This window comes from Apodemus sylvaticus, chromosome 1 (genome assembly GCF_947179515.1).
Source record: "Apodemus sylvaticus chromosome 1, mApoSyl1.1, whole genome shotgun sequence".
Classification (NCBI taxonomy): Eukaryota; Metazoa; Chordata; class Mammalia; order Rodentia; family Muridae; genus Apodemus; species Apodemus sylvaticus.
Window position 1 is genome coordinate 68,170,966 of NC_067472.1, and position 21,891 is coordinate 68,192,856.

Below are 21,891 nucleotides of genomic sequence, written 5' to 3' on the forward strand. Positions count from 1 at the left end.
TACAACCCAGTGTGTGCATTTGTCCGAGAGGCTGTCTTTCTTACCGAGAGAACCAGCCACATCCTTCAGGTCAGGGGTGAGGAAATCTCTTTATTCTTGGTGGAAATTCAGGAGTGAACGGGGAGGACATATTTAACTCTTCCACTCCAGTTAGCACGCAGTCACCCAAGATTAGAAGTCTGGCTTGCCTCCCCAATCTTGGGGATCTGAGCATCTTTGCCAAGTAGAAGTAGACTTGCCAAAATTGCAGATTACAAAAGCACCTGGAAACCTTCCTTGCATACTCAGCATAGAAGTGTGCCCCTCTAACCACGCTCCTCCAAGCACTCACACTTTTGTGGGGGGGAGGGGAGGAAGAGGCAGGAGAATCAGAAGTTCAGAGTCATCCTTGGCTATATAACAAGTTTGAGGCCTGTCTAAAACTAACTAAAGAAATTTTTTTATTGTCTTTTACAATACAAATTGGTTGTGTATAAAACTTCATTCTTAGACAGCACATTCCCAATCCTGTCCACCCCCCTGACTCACAAGGCACACCATTGTCACACGTGACCGTGACCATGACCGTGACCAAGAAGTTTGATGGTAGTTTGAGATCTTCTCTGTCAGCCCCAGCTCTGGGTACTTTTCTGTTTGCTGGGTCTGTCTGGGGCCTCCTGGGAGATGAAGCCAGAGAGAATAAGAGAATAAAAGTTGGGTTTCCAGACTAGCACCTTCCTGCCCAGACCGGAACGCAGGAAGGACCTCCAGCCAGCCTCTGAGACCCTAACTTTGGCACACCTCTGCAAACTGGGAACACGGCTTCAAGTTCCTCATTCTAGGAAAGTGAGCAGTATAGGAACCCTGAGCAGAGGCTTGAGCAGAGGGTCTAGGCCAGAGTGCACCGACCTGCGACCCATCCCACCGTCACCTGTTCAAGCTAGGAGTTCTAACTGGAGTGAAAGATTTAAATGTGTCCCCTGACCCCGTTCCTGCATTTACACCAAGAACAGCCTGGCTGGGACACAGATGAGAACCAGGCTCAACAGAGCCTCCCACCGTAAGTGTAAGTGAGCCCATCTGGAAAAGCCGCCCGTCTCCTAGACTAGGGTGACAGCCGTATCAGGAAGCGTCACCTTGGCATAGGCAGCTAACACAGACAACCTCAGCAAGGTTCCTGGGGAGCCTGAAGTGTAAATGGCCTGGCTGAAGCAAGGGTGTGGGCTTAGACTCCCAGTTCAGTGCTCCTTTGTGCGAGAACCCTGTAAGACCTAGGCACTTGCAAAACTCACTGCCTCATTTTTTTTCCTCTTCCCTGATTACATAAGGTAGTCAGGCTCAGTATACAGCTCAAGTGATGCCTTACAGAAGGAAGCAAGTGATGGCCAGTTCCAATCCTCCGCAGGACTCTGAGCCTTTGCCTTTCCCCTGGGTGCTCACACACAGGCCCATTCTGTTCCCACAAGACACCTTTGCAACCTTCTGCCCACTCAATGCATGGTGTCACTGACCGTCAAGTGAACACAAGCACAAGAGGAGAGGAGCTGTGCTCAGCTGCATCCCCAGCAGCTGAGAGGAGGCACTCTGAGACTGTTCTGCTGTCTTCTATGCCGAAGTATTTGGATGAGAAGTCAGAAGTGGGCATGGTCGGTCTTGGTCAATAGGCACCATGCTGGTCCTATATTTCCCATTAAGACAGACAGATGCTATATGTATACATATATACATATGGAATGAGGCAGGGGAGGCATCTAAAAGAAGTTAGGGGAAATATATTCACAATAAACTGTATGAGAATTTAAAAAAATTCAATAAAAGTACATTTTCTAATGAAATTGTGTGTGTTGGGGGAGGGGTTGCAAGAAGGTAAAAACATACGCATCTCTGAGGGTGGAGGCAAGCCCAAAGTTCACAATGTTCACAAAGTTCTTTAATTTTACCTATGTTCAAAATGTCTGTAAGTACCTTAAAAAACTGAACTCCATACTTTAATAAAAAACAAGCTATTTTGCAGAAGCCGGCAAGTGTGAGGCTCTGATGACAGAGCCAGAAAGGGACAACTAGGGCAGACTTCCTGGAGCTAGGCTTCCAAAGGAGACAGACTGCATTATCATCCCAAGTATCATCTCCTAGAAATCCCAGAGATGGAGTTCTTATTTCCTCCTTGGTGTCCTGTGAGCTGTTGCTGGGGACAGAGCCCCTCCCTTCTCTCACTTATCACATGCGTGATGGTCAGAAGGTGGCTACACAGCAGACTTGCTTCATGTGTGAGTAGTTCTAAGTAAATATTGAAGCAAGTTTGAATACTGACATCTGAGGTACAGTGGCCAATGACAAAGCCCGCACATGCGGACAATGACAGATGATAGGGACATTGATTTTGACATGCCCGAGAGAATTAGGCTTAACCTGTCAGCTCTTTTGAAGTCTTTCCTAATACAAAAGCACTTTTTCGGCTATCCGTGTGTAGTAACAAGGATTCCTCTAAATTGCAAACTCCTTGAGGGCACAGCCTTGCTCAGCACTGCTGCAGCTCACAGGACTTGTAGCATAATTGAATATTCATGAGGAAGGAGGAGGGACAACAATTACTGTGTCCAATTTACAGGAATTGATTATTTTTGTTTTTATTGACTGACATCTTGGTGCTGTTGCTTGCAATGAAGAGGGATCTGTGGTCTCCCTGGTGCGCCCATCTCTCTCCCCCTTTCTCTTTCTCTCTCTCCCCTTTCTCTCTCTCTCTCTCTCTCTCTGTGTGTGTGTGTGTGTGTGTGTGTGTGTGTAGTAAACAGAGTTCACTGTCCACATGGCTAGTTTGTCAGCAATATTCCTTGAGGACCAGCCAAGAATATAGCTGTAGCTTCCTTTTCTAGGAGCCACAGTCAATAGAAATAGAAGAGTCCAGGAACTGCAGACTCTAAGAGAGGGGAGAGGGAAAGGGGTGGCCTAAACAGAGGGGTGGCCTGAGAAACAAGAAGGAGGAGGATTGGGAAAGAAATGTCCAAGATGCAGTTCACCACAAGGGGAGCTGGTTATTCTGCATCATACCAAACTCCTGGAGAGAAGTTTGCAGAGGACATCAGGATGCCTTAAAGGGTAAAGGCCAGCCCTGACTGAAGACCTGAGTTCAGTCCTTGGGACCCACATGCTAGCTGACCTCAATGCCCACTGTGGCACATGCATGTCAACACTTGCATATACATATAAGAAACACACACATAAGAAAATAAATGTAAAAAAAAAAAAACCAAACCAAACAAACCCCAAAACAACCCTAAAACTTGGAGACAGTAAAAGCACACCCCTGCCCCATGCCTGTGAGGCCCCTGAAGCCACAGTTAGAGCCATTATGATTATAAGACAATAAGAGGCTTGGAGATTCATCCTCTCAGGAAGGTGACAGGCCATTTTCCTTACCTTTCCTAAGAGCTTGGGTCTGTCCTTGGATGCTTGGCCCATGCTACTCAATGCATGTTAGCTGCTATTAAAAACATGGGTAATTTTATGTCTTAAAATATTGTATATTGCCTAAACGGCTTCATGCTGGTTTGCATTAAAAATGATTCCCAAGTGAAGATGACAAAGGGGAAATATTCGTTATTTAGTTCTCGTCTTATATTAAGCTATCATAATAAAGCACATTTCTGGGCTGCATTCTCCAGAGTGCTTTTTACTAAATAAATGGCCCAAAATAACTTTTCTTTTCCAGTAAGATTTCATGATTCAGCACAACCAACTTTCATTATAAAAGGTTAAAATAAGGAGTAGAGAAAAAGCCTGGGATTCAGAAACAGGGGGTTGAAGCCATCGGGTGGGGGTGGGGAGCTGGGCAAGTGTGAGTTCCCATTAAAGACCAACCTGGGTGCCCCAAACTGTTTATTCAGAGATTTGTATTGTAGTTTGGGTTGAAAGGAGCAGACCGAATATGTTAAATATATTAGAGAGGAAGAGGAGTCAGTTACCTAAGCCATCTCAATACAACCTCAGGGCAGGCTCAAAGGTCAGGGATGGTGAAGATGTAGCTGCAGATGTCTAATAAAGTTTCCACCTTTGTCATTTGCTGTGTGACATCATCAAAGGTGGACGAAGGAGGGAATGGTCTGGTTGTCTGGCCCCCAGAAGATAGCTATAATGCAGGCCAGCAGAAACTGCCCTGGAAAAAAAAGAGGCACTTCCTTAGAGCTGGCCAGGTCGTTTTCTTCCTCGGTGGCTTTCCAAGGAATCCTGGTTTTGCTTTCTCTATGGACAACCTCTTGATTCTCTAACAGCTCAGCAGAGTGCCTCTCATTAAATTAGCACTAGTCATCTGGGAGCTGTCTTCACCTACACTACCTAAAAGAGCAGAAGTGAGCTGGCATAGCAAGCAACCCAGGTCCTGGGATCCGCTTCTAGACTCCTGTGCAGAGGTGTCCACCCATTTGGCGTTTGCCTCAGGGGCCCAACGCACTCTCTGGGTCAAGGCAGGTTACTGCTGCCCTTAGGGCCCCGCAGGAAGGAACCTCTCCAGTCTTTGCAAAGAGTATTCCAGGCAGAGGGGCCCCCCCCGTGCGTGGTCCTCGGGGTTCCCCCGAGGCCTGTCCCCCAGGCGGCTAGCTGGGACGCAGCTGCGGCCCCGGGGCACCGTGGCGGGGGCAGGCTGCAGGGTCGCCCCGGGCACCTCCTAGCGCCTTGCTCGGCGCCCCCCTCAGCTCGCCGCGTCGCCGCCACCGCCAGCGGTGGAAGGCAGCGCGGCGCGTGCGCAGTGGCGCGCTCGAGGCCCGGCCCGTGGGCTCTCCCCGGAGGGCGGGAGGTGGGAACGTGGGGAGGCGCGGAGCAGCACACCTCCAGCCCGCCGCAGGCGACGCTGGCACCTCGCGGCCCCAGCGCCCGCCACGCCCGTCGGAGGAGAGGCTCGGAGGCTCAGGTAAGCGCTCGGGCCCGCGCGATCCCGTCGGGGGCTCCCGGCTCAGCGCGGCAGCGAAGCGGCCGCAAAGACCGCAAAGTTGAACTTCGCGCGTCACGGGCGGCGGGACCTGGGCTCCAGGGAGGGTCCCAGGGTGCAGGGGCGGGCTGTGACGCGGGGCGTGGCGAAGGACACTGGATGCGGAGCCAGATCCCCGGTGCGCGAGGCTCTGGCCTCGAGGGGAACTTTTCCGGGGCCTGGGAACACGGTGGCAGCGGGCGAAGACTGCGGGAAGCTTGGCGGCTCGGGTGGCGTGACCATTCGGCCTTCTCTTGGTAGGATCCCTGGAAGGCGAGAAAGGATCCCCATGGAGGGCACAACAAGGTTTCGGGGCTTTAGTTGAAGTACCCGCATTTTTTCGATCCCTGTTCCACCCCCAACCCCAGCAAAAGTGAGACCCTTGAGGGAAAGGCGGGGGAGGGGGCGGGGGGGGGGAAGGAGGGGGCGTGTCGGTGCCTGGATGAGAGCGCGGGAAGCAATTAAAACTCCTGCTTTCGGATTAACAACCCCAAATTGATCGATGTGTCAGGAATACCATTGATTTATGAAAGGTGCTTATTTCTCGGGTATGGAGAATTTTATGTTCTCCAGGTGAAACCGAGTTCACCCAGCTCCAGCGCAGATTGATGTTTTAATAAAAATAAATAAAGGGGAAAAGCTCGCCTGGTCTTTGGGGACATCAAGTCTCAAATCGCGGAGTTAGACTAACAAATCAAATTGTGTTATCCTTACATTTCGTGTCTTTTATTAATCTCGCGCCTAAAAATCGCAGGCAGGAGAGCGCCTTCATTTGGAAAGTTTTAATCTACTGTCTAAAACTTGGCATTACTCGCAAGCAATGTTTGATAAGGAGAAAGCACCGGAGCGTCGGGTAATTGTGATAAGTGGCAGGCCTCGCGATGCAGGCGCGGGCGAGCGCGGGCCCCGCGGGCGGCGGGAGGTGGAGTGGGCTCTGAGGCGAGGGCATCGGCGGCCTGAGCCGCGCGGCGCCCGTAGATGGCGCCCTGGCCCCACGCTAGACTCGCCAGTCGCCGCTCCACCGGGCGGCGCGCGGGCGGGGCAGTGGCGGGGGTGGGAGACACAAGCTTCACACTCGCAGTTCACTTGAACCATAGAAGCAGCTTGGCCAAGCACGAAAACCAAAATGACCCTTATCATTGTCATTCTAGTTTAAGGCCTGGGCAGTAATTGTAGAACATAGGAATCCTCCAGTCCAGGGGTCCCTGGGCAGAGTGGCATTCCCCAGGGACCCCTCTACCCATCACCCGCTGCATCCCCAGTTGGGATGGCTCTGGCACAGGAACAGTCTTCTCTTTCTCCAAACGCAGGGACTGCTGACGGTAGCATAAAGAGACCCTGTTGGCCGAGGGTCTTCGGATCGGTGGCTAGGACACCAACTTCAAAAGCGATTAGACTGCTGGGGAGGGCGGGCTGGACGCCCAAAGGCTGCCCCCACCATTGCAGTGGAGTTCCCTGCCCAGGCCTGTGCCGGCCCCGCCGCTGCGGCTGCCGGCGCTCTACTCTTTGCAATGTAAATTTCAGCGGGACAAATTGCTTATTAATAGTCTAGAAGAGAAGTCGGTTTCTTTCTTTCTTCTTTTCTTTATCTGTTTTTATTTCTGCATGGCCCCTAGCTATGCCCTGGGCAGCCTCGCCGCCCTGCAGTTTTCTCTTTATTTCAATATCCTAAAGAAAATGCAAATTACATCGGTGTGGCCTTTTTAAAAAGTTAAATTAGCAACAGCTTTAAGTGACTCCATTAGTATGGAAAACATACACACGTTTAATGTGGGAATAGCTTCCTTTTAGTAAGACTCATTCTAGTCTGTAAAATTTAGCAGACCCTCGGAGTTGATAAAGAATCTAGTCGCTGCAGAGAGGGTCGCCACAGGCATACCGGGTAGCACGGCCCACGTCTGGCTTCCCTGGAGGAACAGTCCTGTTGCTGCCGCCACCCAATAGTCCTCCACAAAAGCCCCCCTGACCGTGAGCTAAAGGGTTTCTTCTTGCCAGGTGGAAGGCTTGACTCTATCTGCCCTGGGCCAGAGAGCTTTCTTTTTCCTCCCAGCTTCCTGGCATTGCAGTTTTAGCATCTGAGTAGGTCGCTCACTGGTTAATGCTAACCCCACTCCTCCCGTCTGCGCATAGGGACGACAGTGTAGCGACTGGATTAACGTGCATGGGGCTAGGAGTGAGAGAAGTAAGGGAAAGAACAGGCCCTCAATGGCTGTCAAAGGCCACCCTTCTGGGTCCACCCCCATCCAGCTCCCAACTCCCTTAACCGGCGTTTCAATACGGAATTCTATTGGCAAACTTTTGAGGGCTAGAATGTGGCACCCGTCAGCATCCAGGAAAGAGTTAAGATTTATAGCTTGCTGGAGGAGTCTTGTTAAGATGTAATCTGCATTTTTAAACTACTGCGTAATAAAAAGTGAGAAGTTTTGAGACACCTTTCTTGATTATACCTTTGGCGATACTTTAGGTTTTACATTTAATTTGCATTTTGTTCTTAGAGAGTATTGAAGTCTTGAGTGGAGGATTGAATTTTATTAGGACATCTGGACTGACAATATCAAATCAGACACCAGTGTCCCAAAGCATGCTAAAATTTCAGAGTTAATTAGAACGCAGTGTGTTTAATTAAAGCCAATTATAATATCTGAAATTATCTGATCGATCCGTGTTTGTACAGTTTGGTTCTGTTTAAGTGTTGATTGGCGCACTTTGCGCGCTGTTCGATCCAAAAACTTCTCTGGGGGAAAGTTTGCTTTGTAAATTGGCGCGGTCAGGCAGCGTGGACTCCGTGTCCCAGGCGCTGGTTCTGGAGCACCCTACAGGAGCGCCTTCAGACCGCCGCTGAACGCAGCTAGGGAAATCCCAGCTTGTTGCTAAAGCGCTGCTCCTTTTCGAGTCTCAGAGACTCCGCCGCCACGCACCAGCTGTCTTTCAGAGCTCCGTTGCTTCTCCAGAGCATTTCTTTTTCTTTTTTTTCCCCGGAGAGGCGACCTTTAAGGTTGTAAGGTGTGATGGGAGAAACTCAAGCTTCCGCGTGTTTAAGTTGTGATTCCCGGTGTGGCTGAAAAGCCCCCAGGATTCACTTCGAACTGTAGGGTCAGCTAAAGTGACCGAAAGAGCCAGGGAAAAAGTAAGGACAGAGAGACAATAATTAACTGTTAGCCTTCACATTTCGCGTGCCGTTGGAGCCCAGGCACACATAGGCTTTGGGGGGGGGGGCTCTATTTTAAGTCTTGGGGCTTTCCAGGGATATAGTTGAGCGAGTTCATGGTCATGTCTGCTGCTTCCGGGGCATCACTTGGCTGACACCTTTCTCTCCAGCTAGGGAGTTTGCTTGGAGCTTCCAGCGCGGGCTAGGTGTCCGGTATCCCGCTGCGGGTGGCTCCAGAAATCGGTGCACGTGGGCAGCAATTAGGACTAGCGGCGAGCAGTGCTTTCTACAAGCCCCCGAGGTTATCAGTTCTGCAAGGCCTAGGTGCGTTGGTTGTCCAAGAGTCAGGAGCCAGATGCTGGGATCCACTAGGAGCCAAAAGGGCCACCAGTCCCGAGGCGGGTGGGCGCTCTGTCTCTCCTCTCTGCTGCGCCGCAGTCCGCTCTCCCCACCCCAGGAGGCGCTGTTTGTCAAACTTGGTCCTGCGCCTACACGTTTTTTCACTCAGAAAATTCTTCTGTACCCGGGGTCGGGATTCAGGAACCTTAACTGTGCAAAATAAATATTATGGGAGGAGGCGGCAGAGAAAACCAGAGCCTACGATCCTTGAGTTTTTAATGTTTTCTCTTGAACCTCCTGCCTCTTGCCCTTCAAAGCTGGGGAGAGGTGCGGATTGTTGCATCGCATGTATAAGGTACTAGGTGCTCAGTTATTTATCTTTAAGGGCACGGGATGCCCAGCTTGGCCTTGGTTTCTGTTGCCAAAGGCCCACTGGCTTGCATTTTCTCTTGGAGAGAGGTGAAGGCATATTCTCTGGTCCCAGAAAGAACCGAACCTGGGCCAGCATCCCTTGCTGCTCAGTTAAACAGGTTGCTATTGCCCATGTGCGGAGCCCTTACATTTCTTCTGCTCGCTGACTGAAGTGACCCTATGCCATCAGGTAGAATAGCAGTGCGGCCTCAGCCAGGGGCCGAATCCGTCAGGCGCCAAATGAGTCAGGCGCCAAATGAGTCAGGCATTTCCACCCATTCATAGTGCGAGAAACCTAAGTGCCCCTCTCCTAGCCTTTCTGGCCTCCAACTCCCCAGGCACAGAACCAGCCCTGCTCTCCCTTTTGGAGTTCCTTGCAAAACCCTGCCAATGATGGTCCTGGAGGTTGGAGAAAGGCTGGAGGCTCTGCCACCCCGGGCACCGAGGAGAGGAGGGCAGGCAGCTTCTGAAACTCAGCCCTGGTGGTGTGGACAAAAAAAAATCGTGGGATTGCTCCTCATTGCTCCTCGCCCCTTCAAAATACCGAAGGCTCCAGTGACTTAACTAGGTAGCCTGGGCCTGTGGCCCTGGGCCCCTGAAGGTGCATCTCCCACTGGAGCCTGTGTTTTCTCTGATACTCCACCGCTGTCTGCTTCCAGGAATTTCTGGCTAGGGCTTCTCAACGCAGGAAATGGAGTTTATTACTTTTGGACGGATGGTTGCGGGGTTGGCTGTGGAGCAAGAAAGGACACACATAGGGTGCCTTGGACATCGGATAAGTGCTGCTCCCGTGGCACCTGGTGCCCTGTATCCCTAGTACCCTGGGATACAATTTGGTGAAAAATTCAAGACGATAGATCAGAGGCCAGAACCAGGCCGCCGCCCCTCCAGGCCCTGCCCCACACCAAAGTGGGGGCAGAGAATGGGGGAGTGTGGGGAAGGGTCTTCCTGGTGTATACTGATCCGGGGGGTGGGCAGGGAGGGGAACCTAGTGGCGTGCTGCGGCCAGGACACTTAGCACCAGGTGAGTCTGGAGGCAGGTCTTGGGAGGTTGGACTGTCCTCTAGATTTCAGGTGATGCCCACAAACAGCGGCTGAAGAGTTGTTTCTTATGCGGGACCCGGAGTCGAGCTCCAGGGGCGGCGAGCGCTGTCTCTTTAAGGTCACTGCCTGCTCCGGCACGACGTAGGGAGGACAGCTGGGCACTGGCCATCTGACTGACTCCGGCTTGACATCTGGGAGCCCACTGGTGTGTGGCACGCGAAGCGCTTGATGCTGCTATTTAAATGCAAATGTGAGGGGGCTCATTGAAGCCTCTCCCCGTAAATCCGCACAAAAGGAATACTTCCCACCCTCCAAGGAGGCGGCGGTGGCGGCAGCTCTAGGGCCACCCGTGCAAATCGCGTTGGGCGCGGGGCCCGGAGTGATCGCCGCCGCAGTCGCGGCCCGCAGGGCCCACGGTAAAGGTCGGGTCCTTCCCAACCAGGTCCCTGGACGCCCATCTGACCCTTAGGGGCCTTCTGGGAGAATGGTTAGGTCACTGGCCAGAGCGCGTCCGCGCATCTTCCAAAGTACTAGCCAGCTCTTCAGTACTCCCCTTTCGGATTCTGGCTGCCTGATTGTCCAAGGAACAGTGAGGGGTGGAGCCGGCTCCTGAGGGAGGCGCTCCCAGCGTCTTGGAAGTCTCTAGGGATTTTGATCGTCAGCCCCTCCCCCACCCTCTGGCCTAGGTGCTGTGTCCCTCGCTGCCTATCAAATCGAAAATCTGAGGGTGGCATGGGGTGGGGGCTGCCCACCCATGCTCCTCTGCAGCAGGCTAGGGTGGAGACCCGTCCTGGACGGCTAGACCTTGTGCTCACAGCTCAGAGGCAGCCGTAGAGTGACAAAAAAGATAAAGTTGGTGAATGATAAAGACCGTATTTTCCACGCTTTGGGTGCGCGACCAGATGATGTAGAAAATGAGCTGAAATGGATTCAGCCTCCGAGCCTGTTGTGAGACAGCTGATTCCCCCATTTCGGGCCAGATGGCTGCCGAACACAGATTTGCATTCATTTTCGCTTAATATCGTCCAAAATAGCGGGGCAGCTGCATTTGTTGTCAAAAAGGTTTAAAACCCCCTTTCTTTCTGGGGCAGGATCGTTACCTTATGTGATGGGCTTATGGAACTTTTTCTCCCCCTCTTTAGTCAACAGTATCAGATTTAGAAGGATTTGTTTTTAAACCTTCTAATTTGGTAATCAGATTTAAATCGCCTTGGCGCGTGTAATCTGAATTAAAGATACTGTAAATGATTTTAAGCATGACACTTGCCTTAGCGCAAGAACGGGCACCTACAGCCCAGGCTGGACATTTTAGGAAGTGTGCTACAAAGCAAGCATTGTATCCCTTTCCCAACTTCATCTCTGCCTAAAAAGGAATTTAGCATATTCTGTCATTGATGCTGGCCCTGTCGCTCACCCAGTGTGAGCTCCCAAGCTTTGGAACACACAGAGACAAAGCATCTCTCAACCTCACCCTCCACCCATGGCCAACTTTATTCTGTGTCGTCTTTCCAGGAGAAAAGTGTTGCCTCTTGCATGGGGGGGGGGGTCTGCTGTAAGTGGAAAATGCTGGGCTTATTAGGAATACAGAAATTTTCTTTTAATTTATCATGAGGAGTTTCCATACACTTTGATTTAAGGTTATTAACATTCTATAGACAGTGGCATTTTTAATATGTGGCGATCGCTTCTAAAGACTAATCTCATTACCCTCAAATAGTCATAAAATATGATTTTATTATACTTACGTATTTAATTAGACGGCCGGCCCCGTAATGGATTTTGAGATGGGACTGGCGCAACAGCTTTGATAATTCACTTATCTTTGGCAATAGTCATTAACCCCCAACACCAGCAAAATAGATTGCTTTCCAGCACATCGTTTCTTTCACCCCTTCCAAGTAGCGTGTGGGGGGGTCCCCAGATAACGTAAATCGGACTTCGATTTTCCCGATTAATTAAAATATTAACGCACGCACACTACCAATTCACAAAAAAAGGCAGAGCTACCCCAGGCCGGGCGGGAAGAGGCTTGCCCTGCGACACTTGCGCCCAGAAACCTTTTCTTTTGCTTCTTCTTTTAAAACCAGAAGGGCCTTATTTCTCGTGGCAGGAAAGAGCCTGGGACATCTCCAGGTTGTCCCCTGGGCCTCTGTCCCACGTCGCACAGATCTCCTTTGGGCGGGCCGAGTGCCTGGGAACCGAATCCGGGCCTCCTGAGCTGGGCCTCTCGGCCCACTCTCTGCCGGCTCCCAGCTGCCCTCCCGGTTCCTCGAAACCAGGTCGGGAAGCCGCAGGGCGCGCGCTCACCCAGGCTGGGCGGCGCAGAGGGCAGGGTCCCTGGCGCCCGTAGCGTCTGCTCTGCTTTTCAGGCGGTTGGAGCTGGGGAGATCTGGCTACCGCACGGACCTTGTAACAGGCTGGACACCAGCTTCGGGTCGCTGGAGAGGCTGAGCTCTCTTTCTGTCGGCCCAGAGAGGGCCCAGCCTTCTTTGTCACTGCCGCACCCAAGAACAAGCCAGGGACCCGAAACTCCTGTGGCCACCGGAGGGAGAGGGGCCGTCTGGAGGAACCTGTCTCCGACGTGGACCCCGGCCCCGCACTCAGCAGGCTTTGCCGGGGTAGAAAGCATGGGACACCCAGCGGGGCTCAGAAGTGGGTACACTGGCCCTTCAGCAGCCTTAGGTCTGCCTAGAAATCAGACCGAGCTGCGCCTCTAGCCCTGGTGGCGGCAGGGTGTGTGCAGCCCTAGGAGGGGGATTAGGTACCCTCTTCTCCCAGCCCCTTGTTGTCCCTCCCTCCCCTGGAGTCTCCTCCCGCGCGCCTTTCCAGCCTCTTCCTGCAGTTCTCTTTGGGACACCCCAGAGCCAGTGCTGCGCTGGTATTTATTGCATGCGTGTGGGCGACTTGGGGCACTCCTCCTCCGACCCACGGTGTTTTGACTGTGTGGCAGGTCTTGTGGGCAGGTATAACGGGCCTGCTGCACTTCTGCACTGGCTGCGCTCGCTTCTTTGCGAGATTTATTTGGGCGGGTAGTAACTTCCTCGGCCGCGGCTGGGCTCGTGGAGCCGTGGCGCGTGGCCGGGGGCGGTGGTGGCGCTCGGTGGCGCTCCGCGGCGGCGGGGCTCGCGGGGCTCGCGGGGCTCGGGCCGGCTCGCGGCGCCGTCAGGCAGTCAGTCGGCGAGCGCGGCGGCGGCGGCGGCGAGGGGCGCGGCGAGGGGCGGCCGCTCCCATATATGGCGCAGGCACCGCCCCCCGACGTCACCCTCTGACAGCGCCGCTCCCGGGGGCTTCGAGTTTTGGCTCCCGGGAAAGGGTCCATTCCTCGGGGAGAGAGGGCTGAGTTTTGTGCGCCTCCGTCCGCTGCGCGCGCCGCTCCAGGCCCCGCCGCGCCCCGCCTGCGCCCGGGACTGCGCCGCGGCACTCACTGCCCCGTTTATTTGTCTTTGGAGCAGGCGGGCCGCGCCAGAAGCGGGCGATCCCGCAGTGTCCTGCAGCCGCGGACGCCGCCTGGCTAGGATGACACCACGTTGAGCGCGCCTGCAAACAACAACAACAACAAGCGCCGCCGCGTCCACCGCGTCCACCGCGCCCTGCTCCTCCGAAGCGTCGCGCCTCCGCCGGTGCAGCCCGCCCGCGTCCCCGGCCGTCCGCAGCGCCCGGCCGCCGGTGTATGCCGCGCCTGCCCGGGACGGGCTGAAGCCGGCGGCGGGCCGCACCGCAGGCGCCGAGCAGGGCCAGGGCGGCCAGGGCAGCCTCCTGCCGCCGAGCCCCGAGCGCCGCCGACCGCGGACGCGCTTTCGGCCGGGAGTCGCGGCCGCCGCCAGCAGTGTTCATGTTTGGGATTCAGGAGAATATTCCGCGCGGGGGGACGACCATGAAGGAGGAGCCGCTGGGCAGCGGCATGAACCCGGTGCGCTCGTGGATGCACACGGCAGGCGTGGTGGACGCCAACACGGCCGCCCAGAGGTACGTACCGGCCGCCCCCGCGCGCCTTGGCCCCGGCCCGGCCCGGCCCCCTCCTCCGGCCAGCGCCGCGCTGCTCACCGGGCCGCTGTCCCTTTCCTCCTGCAGCGGCGTGGGGCTGGCGCGGGCGCACTTCGAGAAGCAGCCTCCTTCCAACCTCCGGAAATCCAATTTCTTCCACTTCGTGTTGGCGCTCTACGACAGGCAGGGGCAGCCGGTGGAGATCGAAAGGACCGCTTTTGTGGACTTTGTGGAGAAAGAGAAAGTAAGTGTACACCGGCGATCGCACCCTCCCACTCAAGGAGTAGGGGGCAGTCGGTGCCCGCGCATGGGGTCCGAGTGCTCCCCTCGGCGGCGGGAGCGCTCCGCCGGGCGACCCCGCCGCCACGTGCGGTCGCACAGGCCCCGCCAAGGGCCGAGCAACTTCTCTCTGCCCTCGGACTCATTGGGGGCGAGGGGAACGCTGGGCTTGCGGCAGGAAAAGTGACATCACCGCGTAGCTGCAAACCAGGAATCCTGCCTGCAGCCTGTGAGGCCGAGGGGCCTCGGTCCTGGAGGGGGACCTAGCGCGGTGACCGCGCCAGATGCGGCCACGCTAAATGCAATTATTTATCGTTGCTTTCAGGAACCGAACAACGAGAAAACCAACAACGGCATTCACTACAAGCTGCAGCTACTGTACAGCAATGGTAAGTACCACTGCCTGCTGACTGCCCTTTCGCCCTGAGCGCTGATTCTCCCTTCCCTCGGTGGTTCCAGGACATAAAGATTTTGAGATTAAAATGACATGGGTGTAAACACGAAATCTTCTCATGGCATAGAAGGAAAACAAAACATAAACGATCGATAAGTCGATGGCACTTCACATGATTAACCGGTGGGGCTTGAAGTAGAAGTAAAAGCAGGATCGATAAGGGCTCCTGCAGAACATCACTTTTAAGTGACTTTTTTCAGTTTTGCAAATTAATGTTAATTATTGGGATGGGGGTAGCTCCCTAAGCCGAGCATAACTTACTTCCTGTGCACGGTTCAGAAAGGAAAGGACCCTGGAGAGTCGAAAGGAGTTCGGACTCTATTTCTATAGGTGCATTCTCTCTTCGAACACTAAGTGACCATAAGGGCCCAGAGCTGCACTCCTGCCCTGCTCTCTGCTAGGCAGACTTCTTACACCTTCAAATGCGAACCTTGAGATTCCCAAGATTTTTAATTAAGAAAAGAAAACAGTGAGAGGCGACTGGGGTTTTCTGTTTCCCTCCCAATATTGTAGGAATTGCCTTAAAGTGGTCCCAGGCACTGGCTTGCCCAGGCCATGGCGTTCCTCCTTAGGTTCAGGCTAAAAGCTTGTTGAGAATTTGTCTGTTTTTCCCCCCAACAGGCGTCAGAACAGAGCAAGATCTGTATGTCCGACTCATAGATTCAATGACCAAACAGGTGAGAAAGTTTCCTCCTCTCTACTTATTGTGTTTTCCTTTCTGCTGATCTGAGGTTGTCCTGGGACTGAGAGAGCAGACTGACAAATGGATCTCCTGTATTTGTTTTTCATTTCGCTTCCTTGACATGCTAATGAGAATCCCATATTTATTGGAATAAATGGAGCGGTTGCTAGGATAGTTTATGCTGTCATTAAAAACAGGACTATATGCTTTATTAAATGACTTGCGATTGGAATCAAACTCTGTCTTAATTAATTATGGTAATTAATAATTGACAGAAAAATTCCAACCCCCCCTTGTTTATTTTTAAACATTTCTTTCTCTGCTTGAAAATCATTTCGGGGTTCCAACCCCTCCCCTCAACAAAGACAACTGATGCTCCCAAAGCTCATTGACTTGGACTCCCTTAGTTATTTTCCCTCCTCCTCTCCAGTGTCGCGGTCTGGTAACAGGAGCCCTGTATTTGGATTTAAAAGTTAAATGTGCTGGGGTGAAAAGTCACCTTGTTCCCCTCTAGTCCATCTTCACCTCTCAGCCCCCCATCTCCATAATTCAAAGTCTGAGCTCCAGGGGTCACTCAAACCCATCCACTGCTCTGCTCTCTCCCACCCTCTGTCATACCTTGTAAATAACATAATTACAAGCAGTTCCTTATTAAATTATTTAACCTGTCTTGGTCAACTTTTTGGATGATAACTATTGGCTATCAGTAATGTGATTAACTGCAGAAAGGCGCCTCATTGCTTTTTGAGGGTGTCCAATCTCTGACTGCTAATGTTGTACTGGGTGATGTGTTACTGTTTTAAGGACATTGTTTCCACTTTCTTAAAATAGAATGTTGGGTATATGCATATAGAATTCCTTAAGTTAAGCACACCCTGCACTGATTGCTCTAGAATGGAGAGTATACTTTTAAGCTGCAGGGTCATACTTGAAATGAAAGTACTCTCTTCATTTTTGATGCTAACTTTCGGTATCATGAACCAAGTGGGAAAGAGCTCCCTGCAGTCGGGCACAGTTGCCTCACATTCTCTGAGCACACTTTGCACATTTTATTTCTCTTTGAAAAAGTTTGTCCTTACCTAGGCAGCCAGAGCATGAGGTTTTAATGTCTGCAGCCCCAGAGCTGTGTGGTTTTCTCCTGGATCAAAGCTCTGGCAGGTAAACGTGTTTTTCTGACACAGACTGTGGTGTGCCCTTTTGCCAGCCTTGCATCGATTCACAGAAGCTCTGGAACTCGGCTGCTGTTTGTTAGGCGGCTTTTATTTCCTTTGTATGTCGGGCAGAAGGTTTTGCGAATCGCTGTAGTCTAATTAGGAGGTTTTTTGCAGGGGCTGCTAAGTTTCTGTGCCTCACGTACGGGAGGAGCAGGAGGCTTCGTTTAAAGTACACTTTTATTGTTCATTTAGCCTAGTACCTTTGCAGTCTACACGGTGCAGAAAATAAAGGCATTTAATCTCCTCACTGACGGGGATGGAGGGGGGGAGAGAAGTAAAGAAATAGCCCAGTAACTGATCAAAGAGTCAATGGCGCTGAACCGACAGTTTATGGATTTCTGTTTGTGCTACAAAATAAAAAATAAATCAAATATAAACACGGGGATCATCGGAGGACAAGCCATTCTTTCAGAAGTACTGGTGTCGCCAAGGCCGCTAGCCCAGCAGCCCCAGGCGAGCGGCTCGTTGGCCTGTGGTGACTCCCACCATTTCTGTGGTTCCGAGCGGGCCGAGCTCCAGGCCGCGGGCCGAGGCTTGCGGAGACTCTTCCCTCTTCCAAGGAAGCCAGTCCCCGGACGCCTAGCAGAAAGGGCTTTGTCCGCCTGGAAGTGCTGGAAAGTGCCGGAGGACGTTGGAAGTAATTTCCAGGGGGGTGTGGGGGGGCGGGAACTGCGGAGAGGGTAGCCCTCCCCTTGGAGGAATTTTCTGCCCGGAACCTGCGGCTGGCGGCCCCCGCCTCCCGCCCCTCCCCCAGTGGCCTTTCTCCTCTTCTTTGGGCGAGGCGGGCGACAGCGAGGGCGGCCGAGCCGGGGCTCCCGGCGGCGGAGCCGGGCTGGGCGCCGGCGTGAGCGCACCTAGGGCTTCGCACCATCTGGTGGAGCCTCTGCTCAAAACCCACCCGAGCGTGCGCACAGACACTGCCTTTTTACCCGAGGAAAAAAAAATCATTGTTAGCACTTTGAAAATAAACACCAGATTGGTCATTAGCACTTTTCTTTCCAAATATCATCGGGCGAGAAGCACGTGGCGGCGCGGGCAGGGGCGCCCCCGGGCCCGGGCCCTCCCGCGGGCCGCTAGCTCCCCAGCGTGGCGCGAGCACGTGCGGCCGCCGTATACGGCTTCCTGCTGCCCGAGGACGCCTAGCCACGCAGCCCAAGTCGCGGGCCTCGGCTCGGGCTCCGAGGAGCCGGGGGAGGACGTTGTGGGGGGGGGGGTGTTGTGTGGATGCGGCGGGCAGGGCATAGCCGGGCTGGCGGCTGGGGAGCCCGGCCTGGGCAGCGCTCGTGGCGCCCGGCGTCCTCCCGGCGTCTGTACTCGCAGCGCACTCTGATCGACTTCTTCCGACAGAGTGATCGGGCCTTCGTTTAAGACAATGGCCAGAGGACGACGCCTGGTTGCGGTGTCCCAGGAGCCAGGAGTCGGCTGGGAGGCTGCGCGCCCTCGCCGGCTGTGCCCGGGTCTCGGCAGGCCCTGCCTTGCTCTCCTCGCAGCCCTCCGGAGCTCAGGCCCGGGATGCGCCCACGGGAAGAGCTGGGCAGGCCGGCAGTGCGAGGCATCCCCGCGACTGACTCAAGTGGCGGGGGTGGGAGGGTGGTCGGGTGTGCCTGTCGACTCCCCTCGGAGGGGGGGGGGGGCTGGACACCTGCCACCCTGGGAGGCCTGCGGCGCCCGAGGTGGTGTGGCGTCCAAGCGGTAGGCGCTGCGTGACCCCTGTCTCTACTTGTCCCCCACACAGGCCATCGTGTATGAAGGCCAGGACAAGAATCCGGAGATGTGCCGCGTGCTGCTGACCCACGAGATCATGTGCAGGTGAGCCCCCGGGAGACGGGCGGCCATGGCGCCAGCCAGCCATGGGGACGCGGGCCGCGCTCGCCGGCGCCGGCCACCCCGCCCAACTGCGGGGGAGAGAGGGCGTCCATTGAAACCTAGCAGGCCAGAGGAGGCCCCAGGCCAGCCCAGAGCAGTGTCCCGCCTCGTTTTTTTCTATCAGTGATGATAGTCAATACAACCCGCTGCTCAGCAGAGCGGATTAATATGTTGACCGTGTAGTAGCAATATAGTTAAAAAAGAGAGAGAGAAAAGAAAGAAAACAGACCAGGGGAAGCATCTGTCCTCGCGCAGGAGTCAGAGTTCACTGGGACTCATTTGACTACTTCCTTCTCCGACGCTCGCATCCTGAGACGTACAATTGTCTGTTATTGATAAAAAAGGAAAGCCTTTTGTACTTATTACAGAGCTCGTGTATGTGAGAATTGGATTGTGATTCTGTCAGTTAACCTCTTCCCTAGAGCAGCGATGCATCGTTCATATTGTTGTTAGATAGCGTGCCGTTACTTGAGATCTCTGTCAGAAGAGCAATTTCCCACCTGTTTTTTTCTAACTACCACAAGAGTTTCGCCCCTACATGGCGAATAAAAACGCATCATTGACTTTGTATGTGTGGCATGTGAAATATAGTTGCAAGGAATAATAAGGAAAGGTTGTGCAGGCTTGCAGCCTACAGTAGCAGGCCCCATACTCTGAGGGGCATACTCTCCTCGGCTATGGTGCCTGTTGCCTGAATGCCACTTCTGAGCAGAGGTATTGTTACAGCACCAATATACAAAAGCTGACTTTTTCTCATATCAGGTAATAAATATAAATTACAACCAATAAAGTGGAATTTCTTTATTATCCACTTCTGCATGTACGGCAATTAACATAGAAAGCGCACAGATGTGATTTAAGCTCTAAGTGGAAGACTGTAGACTTTCTTTAATCACTTTAGCTGTCAGCTTTAAAAGGCTTTATATACTTTGCCTACCATATGGTGTTAATTTAGCTAATTTAGACATGTAACCATTATACAAGTATGCTTTTTTAAAATGCGAGAAGCATAACATTTTTGTTTCGTTTCTGCTTTAATTAAAGTTTCAATAACAGAGTTAAGGTAGGCTTAAAGAAGCGACAATAGGAGTTTGTGATAGATTGATGCACGCCTTTGTGCTTATAATTAATAAATGCCCCAAAGAAATATTGGTTAGAGGTGGCATCTTGCATCTTTTCCAGAAATAACAGCTTGACAATTGGAGGTAAACAAAGGCTGAGGCTGTGAAAAGTTATTCCCCAGCCTCCAGCCTTTTCTCCTCAGCTCATTGCAAAGACAAACACCAACAGCATGTTTTCTGCATTTTAGCATTATAATTTGTATAGGAGCTCTTGCTACCCTGCTAGTAATAATAGATGTGTTTAACTCTGCTCCTTCTGGCCGAAAGTTCCAACAGAAGTTTCACAGAAGAGCATGTGAACTCACTCACTAGGTTGAAATGTGTCAAGCTGCCTAAGTAGGAAAACTATTATTTTTTTTGACTCCTACTGCTTCATTGTCAGACTTTGAAAAACATTGTAAGTTGGACAGAGAAGGCTGAGCTGTATACTGAAACCCCTGTTTACAATTGCCCCACAGCCGGTGCTGTGACAAGAAGAGTTGTGGTAATAGAAACGAGACACCCTCAGACCCTGTAATCATTGACAGGTAAGGATGACTTCTTTATTTTCAAAACAAAACGGTAGCAACAAGCAAAACTCTCTTTCTTGCTTGGTTTCCAGCGGCTCCTTAGCTTTGCGGCTGGCGCTGGGCTCATCTTGTGCACTGCACCATTTGTCCGCGTGTGTTATCATGCACAGGTGGGTTAACGTGGAAACCCGGTGGCTCGCTCTGTGGGGATTCAGTAATTGCTTGTGAGTTGTCAAGGGAAGCGGTTTCATCTGCCACTGCTCTCACTGTGAGGAGCACTTTATGCCTAGAGAGTCTCTGGCTTTAAACCCAGAGATATGTCATAAAATGCTTTCTGCTAATTTGTTAACAAGTATTTCATTTTTTGCATTTTATATATATATATATATATATATGTATATATATTATTATTATTATTTTTTTTACCTTGGATGGTCTTTGAAGTTGAAGCTTGGGTGGTGGTGCTCTTGCAATCATCGCCCAGTGGTAGAATGAATTTAATCTGCTCTCAATTAGTTGCAAAATGTCTCCTAATTTTTTTCCAATTGTGGCTGTCGGTTTATGTCAAGTAGCAAATATGTAACTAACAAACCAAAGTTGTTATAATTGAAACTAATTACACATGCTGGTTACATTTCCAACATTAATTTCCATAACTAGATTAGCTATATGCATTCTTTAGGTTTGCTGTTCCTCATCTTGCCATTTATCATGTTCCTTGGGCAACGTGGCATCCTTTTAAGATACCAATCATTAGTCCTAATGGTGCTAATGTGCACTTGGCATTGCCTTAGTGGAAACAACAAAAACGCTGCCACCGTCCCCTCCTGACTCACCCAGGCTATTCTGAGAAGGAGAGGAGATTTCTTTCTTTCCCAACAATGGGGAGCAGCAAGGGGCCCAGTGTGTGGATTGACTGCAGATTTTGAAATTGGTGCCCAAATCGAATAAATGTTAGACGTGTATATATGACACCAGTTTTGTGAGGCAGAGGTTTAGACTGTTTTGAAGAGGGGTTGAGTTTCAGCAGCTTTCATTACAAAGTTATCTTTTGATCATGAACTTTGCTGTCCAGGGTCTGAAAAATTAAACCCGGAAAACCCCACGAGTTAAGCCTACAGAAGTCTGAGGCAGCGGTGGGGAGCACTGCTAATGTTTAACTAGCTGGAATAGCTGTTTGCTTAGTGGAGAATGTTCGGTATCTGACAGAAGGGACAGCTCTCTTATTAGTAATCAAATAGGGCTGACCAGTTGTGGCCGTCACTCAGGCGGTGGAGAACAAGTTCAACACTTTATGAAGCTGGAGCTACAGAAATCAATGTAATTGTATTTGTTTCGGTGTTGTGGCTATGGAAGTCATACAGTTTCGGGTTGTTGTCCTGTGATGGAACTCATTTTATTTTATTTTATTTTATTAGTACTCTGGATGGGCTAGAAAGGTGCTAAAGCAGCCATTGAAATCTTGTGTGAGTGTAAGATGCTTGAGAAGCGGCTACATTAGCCCTTAATATAACACTGTGAAAGATGCTTCATCTCTCCAGTGATATTTGGAGATTTAAAATGTGGTTTGTTTTTAAATCATGGCTTAAAAAATATGCCATGATTGAGAGGCCATGTTGGTTTGACTCACATTTTAGACACTGAGTCTCCCTTCTAAAGCACTTTGGATTTCTTCAGTTTTCAATCACTTATTGAATATTGATAGTGAATAACACCCAAGACTCAGTTTTTATCTCATGATGGGCAGTGCTTTCCTCCAATATACAGAATTTACTCTTTAATTCTCTTCTAAGGGGGGGTCTTGCTTATATTTGTTTAATTAAATATATGCAAAGCTCATTCACACCTTTATAACCTATGAGGAGTATGTGATCATTGATATTCTAGAAGCACAAGGGGAA

General features: G+C 51.8%; 1 protein-coding gene across 1 annotated transcript in view; it reads left to right on the plus strand.

The window, feature by feature from the left end:
- The first annotated feature begins 13,755 nt into the window (after positions 1 to 13,755).
- Positions 13,756 to 21,891, plus strand: part of Ebf3 (EBF transcription factor 3) — a 115,162-nt gene continuing 107,026 nt past the window's right edge. The window contains exons 1-5 of the mRNA XM_052174232.1: positions 13,756 to 14,109; positions 14,470 to 14,533; positions 15,220 to 15,275; positions 18,230 to 18,303; positions 19,940 to 20,008. Of these exons, the coding sequence (XP_052030192.1) occupies positions 13,756 to 14,109; positions 14,470 to 14,533; positions 15,220 to 15,275; positions 18,230 to 18,303; positions 19,940 to 20,008 (617 nt within the window). The remainder of the gene's footprint in view (positions 14,110 to 14,469; positions 14,534 to 15,219; positions 15,276 to 18,229; positions 18,304 to 19,939; positions 20,009 to 21,891) is intronic.